This window comes from Pelobates fuscus, chromosome 10 (genome assembly GCF_036172605.1).
Source record: "Pelobates fuscus isolate aPelFus1 chromosome 10, aPelFus1.pri, whole genome shotgun sequence".
In the NCBI taxonomy this organism is placed as follows: Eukaryota; Metazoa; Chordata; class Amphibia; order Anura; family Pelobatidae; genus Pelobates; species Pelobates fuscus.
The window spans coordinates 33532642-33547786 of record NC_086326.1 but is presented as its reverse complement, the minus strand read 5'-3'; the positions used below and the strand labels follow the sequence as shown (position 1 = coordinate 33547786).

Below are 15145 nucleotides of genomic sequence, written 5' to 3'. Positions count from 1 at the left end.
TCAGAAGTAATAAGTTAAAAAATATTTTTAGATATTTTTGTAGTTGCAAAGGTTGTGTCAAAGCTGTGATAAGCAAAACTGTAAAAATTAATATATTTCTGATATTACATTCATACTTAATTATGTGTAATGAATTCAAATAGTGTATCAGACAAAAACTCTAAAATAGAAAAAAAGAAAAAACATATATCCTATAAAAATATAAGACAAAAAAATATATATTATGCATAGGTGCACTTTAACAGAAAGTATTAAATTATGGTGGAATATACACGGGTTCCAAAAGAACCTCCGTCACAAATACACGCAATCTTGAAAATATTTTTGTTACAAAGTGTTTAAGAAGTTGAATGACATGTTCTTATTTAGATAACACCCAAAGAGTTAATGCGACCTGGTCCAGAATCTGTTACTGCAATCTGAGGCGGTAATTAAAGCCTTGCTAGGGCTGCAGAGTGAAATAACAGAGTTGTTACACATGGTAGATATGGATTTGGGCTGGGATTCAGACTAATACTACCAGTTTCCACTGTTCAAATTAAAAAGCTGGCTCGAGTGCTACTCCAGGGATCATCTGCCTGCCAGGAGGGCTTGTACTGTTCAGAAGCCGAGATGCATCTGCAGGCTCGTCTTTGTGCTCAACAATGGGTAGAGGAGTCTAACGAGTTTCCCTCAGCTTATTATTTATGTGGAGTTGCTGTTCTCTTTAGGGACTGAAGCTAAGAAGCAAAACAAAGCAAAAAAAAAAGTTATGTTCATTGGAACCATAGAACTGCGTATTAAGGAACTTAAAAGACACAGAGTAAAGAAACAAGGCAGTTGTAAGGAACACAAATTCAGCTTTATGGGGCTTCAATATATTTTGAGTATAAATATGAAAATTTACTGCACAGAACGTTAAGCTAACTATATCCTCTCAGAACACCCAACATGCAAGCACAGAGCACGCTAAGCCTAGTTCTGTTGTAGGTCAATATGATAAGAAACATTCACTACGGTAAATATATCCAGGGATCGAGACTCTTTATACCCAGGGCTTATAAAACTTGCAGCTATTTATTTAGTTTTAGGGCTATTTATATTGCAAAAAGTAAATCATTAAATTAATTGGTCCTTTTTAACATGCAAAACTATTACAAACATTGTTCTTATTGTCTATATAAAATGTATATAAAGGCGTCTTTACTGATGTGAATTGTAAAGAAAATCTCAGTACATAATAGCCAAAGTTTCATTTTGTTTAATTTTCCTATTCTTGTCTAACATTTAAATTAGCTTCTAATTCAACTTAAATTCCCTACAATTCACCATTTTCAGGGTTAGTTACTAAATACAGAATTTTAGGAAATGCAGCTTAGCCTATTTTGATTAATCTGTGTGAATTGGGTTTTGTCCATGTAACATTTAATTTTGGAAAAAAATTGTCAATGATAACATTATAAGAGAAAGTATTTGGTGAACTAAATGGTGTGAAAATGCACGTATTAGTGTATGGCAAATTATATGCAAAGAAAAAGCAAAAAATAAAAAATAATAATGCCAGGAAAAGCAAGGGTTTCCGATCCAAAAGGAAAGGTTTATTCCACCAGGTACATAAGCAAATAGGGGAAAACAAAAGCCCCCCCAAAAAATTTTCCTTACATGTTTCGGAACAATGTTATGTACATATATTTCACTGATAGACACATTTTTGCACCATTTGGTTCATGGATCCAGTGAGAAAAAGTAACCAATGGGAGGACCAGTACAAAAATGTAAAAATAGTTATTAAATATATAATATAAAGTTAGATATTTTTTTTTTTTTTTTTTTACTGCTCTTCCTATTCTTCCCTCTAATAATTACTTCTTCTCATGTGATCTGTGAATAAAATGTAGAGGCTGTCCCCTATCTTTTTTTTTCCTTCAATCAAGTTTTTTGGGGCACCAAGGATGAAACTCAAAATTATGAAGCAAACAAATCGGCTAATTCATTACCAACTTGGTTTGCTTCATAAATTGTGTCTCAGAGTTGCAAAACATGGACGAATCTCATCTTGGACGAAATTGGACGAATCAAAATTAGATTGAAACCAGTGCACAAATCTAGTGTTTAATGAATAACCTTGTTTCATTTTAGGTATGACCAAGTTTCTAGGCTTAGCCCCCACACTGCCAAAGGGGCATCATAACTGGTGTCTGAAAAAAGCCCAATACATGTTCAGTGTTCTTTAATATGAATATTCATTTTCAGTGGTAGCAACGAACTTGCTGTAAAGTGTAAAGTGTACAGATTTATCTCATGTGGGTGTAATTACATTAGTCAGAATGTTTTACCAACTGAGCTGTTCCTCTGAATCCTTTCATAAGAGGTAAAAAGTAACATCAGATCTTCAGAAGATAGTCTAATGTATGCATTAACAGCATGTGGTATACGCACGAATGAGCAATATTGTAATGATGTTTATGTATATCTCAATCATTGCCAACAAGAAAAGACAAAATACATGATTCATCTTAAAGGTACACTAAGCACATCTTTATCTTCAAATAGTGTTTAAGACTAAGGGGAGAACATACAGCTTGTTTTTGCATACAGCTAACATTGCCTTACTACATAAGTGCTATTTAATTACATATAACAATGACACAAAGTGTGCTCTAATAATCATGCTATGTAAAGTGTTTTTTTTTTTTAATATTTGTGGGTTTTGTATTAATTCATGGTGTAAAAAAAAGCTACTAGCTTTTTTTTTTTTAAGCAATTTAACCCATTCCTGATGTGAATTTATTTTTTTCGGATTTAAAATTAAAATTGGATCAGAGTTACTGCGTGTAACAAAAACAAAACACAGGCTTGCCTGATTGCAAAGTTTTTCTCTAATAGTTATGATTTTTTCCGAATCAGCTATTTTAACCTCAGTTTTGCCTTTCAAATTTAGACCTTGATTAGATATGGTTGGATAAGTGAAATGATTTAATATTTTTGGATAAACTTTTAGAAATATAGTTTTTTTAAATATTAAAATATAAAAAAAATATTAAACATAACAAAACATATCAATATATTTATATTTATATCAAAAATTACCAAAAAAAAATACAAAATGCAAATATTAAATCTTTTTATATGTTTATCCATAATTAAATTATTTGGAAAACCTATCCAACAATATTAAACCAAGGCCTTAATTTGTTAATATTTCAAGTTTAGTGAAGAACACTATGTGAGTTATAGTGTGTATATGGTAATTCCAAGGTTAACTGTGTAAATGATGTTTGTTTACAGGACTGTGACTATTTCTAATCGAGATGCTGATCTGGTGCACCTGGAGACCAAGACCCTAGAAGGACGTAAGTTTATTGACAGTTACTGAATTTTCATATTTCATATGAATCTGGTTAATGCCAACTCAAAACAAAATTTATTAAATAGATAATTGTTTTCAAATATTATTTCCTGAAAAGTTTTTAAATGAGGAAACAACAACATCAGGAAAAGGTAATTAACCCAAAAGGGTAAGAAAACCTGGGAGCAAACACATACCCCCATCTCAAATCAAACATACAGTATACAGATAAGGATTATAGGATACATAAATTAATTGAAACAAAACTTTATTCATAAAAAATAAATAAAAAATAGCAATATTGCCATCTATACATACAACTATAATGCAAGATTACAAAGTTTAGCATCCCAGGTCCCAGGTAGTATATCTGAGTGTATGACAGAGCTGTACAGTAATATGCAGTATATCTGAATGTATCTCAGTGCTGTACAATACTGTGTGCTATATCTGAGTATATAATACATAGTTACATAGCTGAAAAGAGACTTTGCGTTCATCAAGTTCAGCCTTCCTCACATATGATATTAGAGCTCTCTCATATTGCGCAGAATATGAATGTATCATAGAACGCTATGGCAATGTACGGTGAGTGTTTTATAGAACTATACAGTAACGTAAAGTGAATCTGAGTGCATCACATAGTTCTAAAGTAATGTACAGTAAATCTGAACCATCTCTAGTGTCAAACTAAGTAGTAATGATCAAATAGTATGGGAATATCACAGTGTTTCACAGTAACGAGCATTGCATTTGACAGCCTTACATAGCTCTATAGTATAGTAGCTATCTACCTTTTGTATTTTTCTGTGTATATTGTATGTTCTCCACTGATTGTACAGCGCTGCGGAATCTGTTGGCACTTTATAAATACAAGTAATAAAAAAATAAAAATAAAGTGCAGTGTATATGACTGAATCACAGAGCTTTACTGAGATGTATTGTTTATTTACGTGCATCACAAGGATCTGTAGGATTAGATATATATAACGTGCATGTTCTACTGGTGTGATATACATTTTTTAAATGGGTTTCATCATAGGACCCAGAGCAATCAATAGTTGACATGAACATTATAGTGAAAATGTGTTTTTTATTTCCACCAACATAAAAAGGTTTGTGCCCCCTATGTTAGAGTTTATCCTTCCAAAGTATGAGCATACCTGAAGAAGGAGTGAGAACTGGATGATTTTCTCTTCTTCTAGAATAAAACATGCTGAAATTTGCAGTCACGGAAGACACTGCAATGTTCAACAAAACGGACAATAGTGGACAGAAAAAATATTAATTATTGGTCTTTTTTAATATTGCAAAGTTCGGCTTTACAATAATGATAGCAAGGAACATTAAATCATTGGCTTTTTGTGAGAATCTAACATACGCATTTTCTCTCACAAGCCATGAACCCATACTGTGTCGGCACAACATTTAAATAAGTTTACCATTTGGGATTGTAATAGGTGCTCCGTGGCATTCTCTCGAACAGATGGATTGAGAATCAAATATGACTGAAGTATGAAAAGAGTCTATAGGGACATAAAAGGGCACCAGAATAAAAAACAGTGACAAGGTCAGAGCAGGTACAAGACAATCATAAATGAGGTATGACAAGGAACACTGCAGATGTGGTAACATTCAAGATCCAACGATAAGTTTTTCACAAGAATAAACATGATGCATTAAAGAGCATACAGCTAGATACAGATACTGGGACTACATCATATTCTGGGCTCAAATTCTAGGAATAAGCAGATTTTAAAAAAGTTGAATTTCCAAAATTTAGGAACACAAGCCTGCTGATTTTGAGCGGGATGGGATGTACAAAATCCAATCAAATACCGGAGGTTACAAGGCATTCAATTTTAATTATATATTATCAGTAAAACCAGACTACTATTTATTTTAATGATTAATAATAACTTCTCAACCAATGCCCATTTAACCTTATACCTCTACTCTCGGAGCAAGTGACTGTTTAATTATGTTTAATCAATAGAGAAATTAACGCACTGGAACTCTAGCTAATAGACAAGGCAAAGCCCAAACATTAATACGATTATTTTAAGGCTCAGACTAGAAAGAGGAAACCATTACTTATCACTTAGCTAATCGATTACATGTCAAAAGAGTTGTTTGAATTTAGCTAAATTCACCACCAAATCCAAATGTTCTTGGTGAGGATTGATGTTGGTGAGTAAAATTTCTGCATCTTATACATGTTGCTTAAGTCCATATTAACTCCATATTTTTAAGAAGAATTTATAAAAGAAAAAAAAAAATAAACAGTAAGAAAATAAATCACTAACTCTTTAGTGAACAGAACACTAAGGACAATTGGAATATATTCAAACAAATATTAGAAAGGTGCATTTCTGTACCATTGTAACCAAAACAGCATACTATGTACCATTAAAAAAAAAAGTGGCTTAGTGGGAAAGTAAACCAAGACATAAAAAAATAAGAAAAGGGCATTTAAAGCATTTAAATCAGCTAAATCAGAGGTATCCTATGTAATATATTTGGGAGCCGCGGTTCCTCTTTGACCTCCCTTGGTTAGCTGGAAGGGTGGCAGTGCGGTATGATGGTAGGTATGACAGTTGCAGCTTCTTACCTCCCTGAGCCCAGGCCTTAGCGGGAGCTGTTCCCTTGCATCCAAGGATCCCCTTGCACCTATTGGCAAGATCATGGACCTTCAGGTGCCCTGGAGCATGAAGAGCTCTCCGGGCAGCTGGATGGTGGGTCGGGTGAAGCCCAGAAGGGGAGTCAGATGCCCGAGCAGTGGGCTGTGTTGACTGTCTGTTTACAGCGGGAGAGAGTCAAGGTGGATTTTTGATATGGAGCCAGAATGCTCTGCATATCTTATCAAATTTGGTTTCAAAGAGCTCCCTTCACGTCAGGCTTCCCTGTGCCTCCTGGCTTTGTACGAATAGAATAGGGGACAATCTGCTAAATACAAATGAAATAAAAAAACATAGCGTATAACTGTGTGGGGACTGGCACTGAAATGCAATCACAATTGGTCACTCACAAATTTGTAGAGTTAAAACAGCATTGGAGTGGTATATTTTCCTTCAGTGTCCAATATGTTGTCCATCCTTACATATTCATCAGCGAATAGGTATATATGTCTCAAAAGAGAAGAATATATACAAAAATGTAGTGCACTTCCAGAGTATAATAAAAAATATAATTTAATGACTTACATTCAAGTTTAAAACAAACAGCATGTCACCATAAAGCGTCCTACGCGTTTCGTCCTTGGATTGGACTTCCTCAGGGACTTGGTGAAGTAAAGTGCAATAAAAAATAATAAGAGCAATTAAAACTATCCCTCCCACAGTCTTTTTATACATCCCCATTTAGTGTTGAAAGTCTTTCAGCTGTTGTTCGATTTTCATTTGGCGGTAAGGAACTGGATGATGTCATCGCGTGCGTCGCGTGCGTCGCGTGCGTTCCACCTTGCGTTCCACAGACCCGGAAGTGGGTCGCGATCGCTGGTCTGTCTTTCTTGTTCTGATACATTGACTCAGGACATATATAAATGGATGGACAAAACAGAGAAGGGGAGGAGATAGCAATTAAAATAATTCTCTGGGTGGCACTACAGTAACAAAATAAAATAAAGTAAAATCGGAATAATTGTATATTCACATTGTGATCTGTGATGATAGACATGTATATATATATATATCCCATTTACAAACTATTCACACAATTTATACAACATATACGGAAAAAGAATTTTCACAAGGTGCATAGGTGGTGATATAATTTAACATCTTGTATAATTATGATGCAATAAACGTTATATAAGTATATATATAAATAATGGCATAGTTGGTGAAACCCTTTTATATTGCACTTTTGTCTCTTTCTCCTTAAAGATAAATAGAATGAATATATATCTTTAAATGAAAAAATAAAAATGGATAAAAATGAAAAATAAAAATAAAAATGAAAAAATGGACATAAAAATAAAATTAGAATAAAAGTAAAAATAAAAATAGAAATAAAAAATAAAAATAAAATAAATATGAAACTAAATGAATAAGACGCTAAAATAAAAAACAGAAATTCGAAATAAAGTAATGAGTGAATAATAATGAAAATAAAATAAAAAAATAAAAATAAAAGTGAAAATAAAATTAGAATGAAAATCAAAAATACAAATACAAATAAATGAATATAAAAGTAAAAATAAAAATAAAAATAAAAATAAAAAATAAAAATAAAAAGCCTCCTGGCTTTGTGCAAGCTTCAGCGTGGCGGCCATCTTAGCTCAGTCACAAAGCCCTCTGAAATAACTGGAGTGTAGGCGAATAGTGCCAGGTAAGTAGTTTTCCCAGTGGGGACCAGGATATCCCCCGCTGGTCCAGAGGCGGGCGGACAGGGCCGCTTTCCGATGGAATTGTGACAGGCTGCACTAACCAAGCTGGGAGAGCAGCTGTCTCTCCCTACTACAGGCCAGCTGTCCGTTAGGCCTTAGTGTCCTAGTTTCTGAACAAAAATTTAGTTTGGAAGTATGCTGTTCGAGCCCATGGGTGATATACCACTGCTAGAGTAAGCTGTAACGTGAAATAGGCTTGTTCAATAGGCTTATAGTGCAAATAGTCGAGATTTTGCTCTGTTTGTGAAGGAGCTACTGAGCAACACATCCAGCCATAATGGACATCCATCCCTTTCCTCTGTATATATATTAAGGAGAAACCTATGACGAGATATTCACATTATTGCTGCAAGAAACTTGCAGAACAATTGTGATTGGATGACTCAAAACACAAGTGCTGCAGCAACTAAAGAAAGTTAATGTAAACAAAACTCCAGGACCTGATGATATTCACCCACGAGTTCTTAAAGGGACATAAGCTAACCAAACCAGGAAGAAACAAGACCTGTTGCCTGCTTGAAAAGCCAGGGGGGCTTGTAACCAGTAATTTCTAAAAGTGTCAATTTCTATTGAAATCTGCACTATTTCCAAAATGTTAAGAGGACACACTCTTCAGACATAAAGTTTTTCAGCAAGCTAAAGTGCATTAGGGGTCTGGAGTGTCACTTTAAGGAGCTAAGTATGGAAATCTCTGGTTTTAATCTTTCAGGATTCTTTTATTTCAAGAATTGTACCAGAGAATTGGAGGAAGGCAGATGTGTTTCCTATATTCAAAAAGGATTTTAAAATCTTGGAAATTATTAACTTCCGTGGCTGGGAAAGTATTTGAAAGGTTATTAAGGGATAATATTCGGGAATTTATTGAGAAGAACATTGTTGTTAGCAAAAATCTGCATGGTTTTATGAAACATAGGTCATGTCAAACTAACCTAATTGTGTTCAAAAAAGTAGAAGTATAGATCAGGGTGTTCTTGTTCTTGGGTAGAACATTGGCTTCAAGATAGAGTACAGAGAGTTGTCATTAATGATACATTTTAAAGCTGGACAAAAGTAGTAAAAGGTGTCCCTCAGGGTTCTGTTCTTGGACCGCTTCTATTTAACATATTTAGAGATAATCTTAAAATAGGCATTAAAAGTCATGTTTCAGTGTTTGCAGATGACACAAAACTCTGTAAAGTAATACAATATGAGAAGGATATTACTTTGCTGCAGAGGGATTTAGATAGATTGAGGGACTGGGCACTCAAATGGCAAATTAAATAAAATGAAGAAAAATGTAAATTGATGCACTTAGGGGTAAAGGATGCACAATCAGCTTACACCCTAAACCAGGGTAGGCAACCTTCAGCACTCCAGATGTTGTGGACTACATCTCCCTTAATGCTCTTACAGTTTTAATGCTGGCAAAGAATAATTGGTGGTGTAGTCCAAAACATCTAAAGTGCCAAAGGTTGCCTGCCCCTACCCTAAACAGTAGTGAAGAAGGGATAACAATACACAAGAAGGATTTGGTAATTGCTATAGACAAAAAATTTGGCAACAATGTTCAATGTCAATCAGCAGTTTCTAAGGCCAGTAAAGTATTGTCCTGTATAAATAGGGGCATTTATTCTTGGGATGACAATATATATATTTTTTTATTTTATAAATCAATGGTAAGACCACACCTTGAATATGCTATGCAGTTTTGGGCTCCTGTTCTAAAGAAGGATATTTAATTAGAGGGGTAGTAGCTTCTTGATCTGAGGAGACATCTGACTGCTTCAAGATCCAGACAGACAAGCAAGTGCTGGCCAACCAACCAGACATCGTGGTGGTAGACAAGGAATGAAAGACTGCAGTCGTGGTGGATGTGGCAGTACCTAGTGACTATAGCATCAGGAAAGCAAAATACCAAGGACTGAAAGAAGAGCTAGAAAGGATGTGGAAAGTGAAGGTAGTATTAGTCTCAGTTGTGATAGGAGCACTCAAGGCTGTGACTCCCAAGTTGAGGGAGTGGCTTCAACAGATTCCAGGTGGGACATCTGAGATCGTTGTCCAGAAGAGTGCAGTTCTAGGAACAGCTAAGATACTGCGCAGAACCCTCAAACTCCCAGGCCTCTGGTAGAGGACCCAATAATGAGGAATGTCTTGTGTTGTCTGATTATTTATTTTTGGTATGTTGTAAATCAAAGATCCTTTGCTTTTTTATCAGTTGACTTTAAAAAAATGTTTCTATTACTTTATTTGTTTTTCACCTAGCAGATCTCTCATACTACTTTTATGTGGTATCATCCAGCATAGCAAATGTATTTTGTCGAGGACATACTTATTTGCTACATTATTATTTTTCACATTGTGGACAAGACTATTCACTAAAACGCAGATTGTTTGAAATTCAAAGTGAATTTGACATTTTAGCATATAATAATCACACTGGAAACATGGTTTTCCAGTTTGGCTATTTTGATTTAAAATTAGAAATTCACTTTGCTAGAAATCAGTGGATAATGTTTTTTAGCAAATTTAGAGGTGTATAATTCCATTTAGTTTTTGTCTCTCCTCCATTTGTTAAAAGGGAAACAAAAGGTAGAGATGATTTTGCATTTCACTACAAAACCAATCATTTGTCAGTGTAACAGATGCCCTGTTCTCTGGAGTTATGTTTTGTTGCCATTCTAAGCCTTATTTGTAATTCCATTCGTCTAAGCGGTATACGAACCAAAACAAACAGACTTTACCCTAGCTGGTTCGTATACCAAACGTTTTACAAAACTTTTTAACCACCCAAAGCAGTCGTGTGCCGTCAATTGACCGATATGGGTGATTTTTTTAATATGTTGCTCACCCAGATCGGGGCTATCAGGGGATATATTTTTTGTGATTTTGGGGTATTTCCAGAAAGTGTATAAAATATGTTCTTTTTTGTCTGGAGATAATTGAGTTGATACAGTAATTAACTCAATTATCTCCCAAGCAGAGGGGAAGGATTGTATGCCAAATGTGGGAGTGCCTCTTATTGTAATGCTATTATGATTGGTGCATAGATTTGTTTCCCTGTCCCCAACAAGGTCCATGTGGGTGTCAAGCTTGCTTGGGGACTTGCATAAAAGGCCAGTGTGGCTGCCATTAAAATCATTCCTGCTTAACCCTTAACACATAGCCTGGGCTCGTGATTGTAGGGAATCTGCTGCACAGCTATATCGCTAGCTCTTGTAAGAGCTGCACAACATTATTGGATCCTTGGTCGGCTGGAAGATCTACTGGCGAATCCTGCAGCCCTGCTCCTACTAAGGGAAGAGGACGTCTCTGCCGAAATAGACCCCTTTATACCAGGGGTGCTCGTCACAGTCAGGAATTAAGTAACAAAAATTGTATCTTTTGAATGTGGAATGGTGTTAACATAAACAAAATTAATAATACACCTGTACCGGAATTCAACTCAGCATGTTGGCAGTAAACAAAACAAAAAACACCAACAATGAAAGAATCGGTTCTGTCCTCATTTATAGTTAAGAACACCCCCTAGGAAGTCTTAATGTGGATTGATAGCTGCTTATGACTGTTCATTATTTCTTCCAAAAACTTCTGTAGGAGAGTGCAAAGATCCTTTTGTATTTATTTTTCCTATTTATTGGTTCTAGCAAGTGGTGTTCAGAATCCAGCAAAACTATAATCAAAAAGGTACTCATAATCATAAAGGGCTACTAGGCCACTAAAGACACCCAGATAACCTCATCTGAGTACAGAGGTTTTCTTTAGTTTTAACTTTGCAATGTTACACATTGCTATTTAGTAAAGGTTAGTTAGGCTTAGTTAGGGTTAAATATGCCTCTGTTCGCTTTTGCTGTGAGAACCGAGTCAATCATGGTTCTGAAAGATAACCTCAAGTAAGAGGGTAACAACGCGCATACATTTTCCATCATCAATGTGCCTTTATGAGGAGAATTAGGTTGCACATATAGAAATGTCAGTGTGACATTGTTTGAGGCAGTTCAAACAACTGATGAGGGAGTCAATCTTGGAAAATGTTTTCTTCTTAATTTTTATTTAGATTTAGTGAGGAGCCCTGAATTTAAATAAATAGGAAAACATTATAGTGTTAGTACTACAGCTATTCCACTACGCTATAGTGTTCCCTTAAGAACAGGTTTGCAAAACATAGATCAACATGCCAAAATTATAAAATGTAATACAAGTTGTGGTAGGGATTTTTTTATAATAAATAATTGTGGCCCTACTGTCACAGAAGATCCCGTGCCACAGCCTGCTGGAGAGGCATAACAGCTAGCCTCCTGCCCACAGACTATAGGCCTGGTCACAGACTTTAAAATCATATATAGGATGTGAAGATACATTGTATAATTGTCAAGTTGTTTTGTAAAATGTTGAAATGAATGGAAGATATTGAGTTAATTATACTATGTAACAGCTATTGTGCAATGTTTCTTGGTGTCCAGCAGGAAATCAAGTTATCATGTCTTGACCTAATTATGTCCCAGACACCAAGACACAAGGGAGTGGTTTGCATTGTTCTGGCTGAAGACCCTGAAATTAACAGTTCTCTTATTTTACCCGATACGACTGGTCTTGTTCACAATATTTGGGGATTTTACAAGGTTCCAGAGGGCTATGATCACTGTATGCTGTAGATGAATCCAGGACCAGCAGAGGATTAGAGAAGGGGTGACCAAGGGACATTAAGAGACCTTGCCAACCCATGACACCTACGTTCTGCAAGTTTTCTCCCAAGCCATCTCAGCTTCCTGCTAAATAAATAGAGCCCATAAAATAGAGGTAGCATGTAGGCAAGTTAAAAAGAAAAATATCTTTCTGGTTAATGTCTCAGTTCACAAAAAGTCTCACAGGTATTGTTTAAAAAAAAAAAGCACTTAGAGCAATCATTCAGTATGCCTGTTATCAAACCAAGCCTATTTATCAAATACCCATTTACAACTAAAAAAAAGAGTCTTGTTTTCTGCTAGATTTATTCTTTTTGAATACTAACACCTGCTGTAGAGGAAAATTTGTCAACGAAAGTATCTGTCCAAGTGGAAGGAAAAAAAAATGAATTTGCAATTTGTTTTTTTAAAATAACATCTGTATTTTTTAAATCCTTAAGATCAGCAATTGGGGAGGGGGTGGGGGTACCAAATGAACCTAATAATTTAAGTCAACTTATGGGAAGTTAAAAAAAAAATAAGATCAAAGCTGTCTCACTGGAATTTGCCTGCTAGCAATTTATCTCTTATCCGTTAGAGCTGTATGACATGTATGCTTTATATTTACATGACTCACAGAGAAACATTGGACTGTATATCTAAAAGTTAAAATGTTAAATATTTTTTTTAATTTTAACAGTTTTTCAGTATATACAATTTTTAATCTAGAACCACATACCTCTCCATATTACTAGGTTAAATCCATGTATAGTTAATATTCCTAGAATCTTAAATGTTACCACATACAAAGGATAGACCAAGGGTTGGCAAGCTTCGGCACTCCAGATGTTGTGGACTACATCTCTCAGGATGTTTTGCCAGGATTATGGCTGTAAGAGTATGATGGGACATGTAGTCTACAACATCTGGAGTTCTGAATGTTGTTAACACTTGCTCTAGCTAAAGTCAACAATGTTTTCAGGTTTCTAGTCCATAGTTAGTCTAGACTAGAACACATATGTTGTCATATTCAGAGGCTTGAGTAGCATGTTTTGATGCGTTCTTATTGTAAAGTCTCATATTTTTCCATATTATTCGAACAGAGTAGCTTTATGCGCTCCCATGTTCTTAGATATAGAAAAATATAGTCCCATAGTACATTCATTAAAGGGAAACTATAGTGCCAGGAAAACAATGCTTTTTTCCTATAATGCCCAGCCGCCTCCGCCCATGGTGCAGAAGGGGTTAAATAACTGCCTCCGCTCTATGGCCGCACTAGCATTAAGATTTAAGTATTAAGTATTTTTCAATGCTTTCCTATGAGGATTACGGTGACGTTGGATGTCCTAATACATAGCGTAAGGACGTCTAGCGTCACCTAATGATCTGGAAGTCCCTCCAGTGGCTGTCTGGTAGACAGCCACTAGAGGAGGAGTTAGCCCTTAAAGGTAAATATTGCAGGGTGTAGGGTGCTGGGACACTGCACCCAGACCACTTCAATGAGCTGAAGTGGTGCAGGTGCCTATAGTGTCCATTTAAAGGACCACTATAGGCAACCAGACCACTGCAGCTTAATGAAGTGGTCTGGGTACCAGGTACAGCTAGGATTAACCCTTTCTTCTATAAACATAGCAGTTTCAGAGAAACTGCTATGTTTATAATAGGGTTGATCCAGCCTCTAGTGGCCATCTCATTGACAGCCGCTAGAGGCGCTTCCGCGCTTCTCACTGTGATTTTCACAGTGAGAAGACACCAGTGTCCATAGGAAAGCATTGATAATGCTTTCCGATGGACTGGCTGAATGCACGCGCGGCTCCTACCGCGTATGCGTATTCAGCCGATGACGTCGCTATGGAGGAGGAAAGGAGGAGGAGAGTTTCCCGCCCGGCGTTGGAGAAAGAGGTAAGTTTAACCCCTTCCTCCCCCTAGAGCCCGGCGGGAGGGGGACCCTGAGGGTGGGGGCACCCTCAGTGCACTATTGTGCCAGGAAAACGAGTATGTTTTTCTGGCACTATAGTGGTCCTTTAAGTATCATTCTACAATAAACATACATTAATTTGATAAAGAATATGTGCATAACTCATCTAAAGTTTACTGCTTAAAGAGACACTCAATCCAAAATAACCACTACAGTTTAGAGTTTTTGAATGCCTAAATGAGTCTATGGTACCCATCAAACATTTCGGGAGCATTTGACAAAGAATGAAGATCTCCTCAGCATGCAGAGACATTGATAGTTTACACTTTCTTCATATAAGGGTAAACTAAGCCAAATACTGCCACCCGGGTTGGAGAAATGTTCCATATTCACGTTGATAAACATGGTCCCAGGTGATTACATTTGCAATATGGTGTTCATTTCATAATATGCAATAATTGAATGCAACAAGGGACATGATAAAGAATCTGGAGAAATTCAGTTTTAAATAAGTCCTTGTAATTGCTCACAGTATGAAATGCTCGCTAAAAACTTCATGTCCCTGGTGCAAATTAAAATATTCCCTTCCTATGTGAATTGCTTCTAGTTGTTTAGTTTTCCAATTTCATCTGTGAATCACTTCCAAGCAATTGTGACTTATTCTCAGTTGCAAAACACAATTAAATTTGCCATTTTGCATTAAGACCCTCTCTCCGTGCTCTGTGCCGTTTCAATGCAAATCATCCCTTATCTATTTTTATGATAATCGTAGTATTTCAAATCATTTATGTGAACCTTTTTCACTCTCTTGAGCGTTTCTCTATTCTAGGATAGATTTCGATTATGCTCGTTGCTCTATTAAAAATCTTCTA

General features: G+C 35.9%; 1 protein-coding gene across 1 annotated transcript in view; it reads left to right on the top strand.

Annotated features, from left to right (window-relative positions):
* Positions 1–15145, top strand: part of SORCS1 (sortilin related VPS10 domain containing receptor 1) — a 615871-nt gene that overhangs the window by 372546 nt on the left and 228180 nt on the right. Inside the window, exon 6 of the mRNA XM_063433805.1 lies at positions 3268–3332. Coding sequence (XP_063289875.1) covers positions 3268–3332 — 65 coding nt within the window. The remainder of the gene's footprint in view (positions 1–3267; positions 3333–15145) is intronic.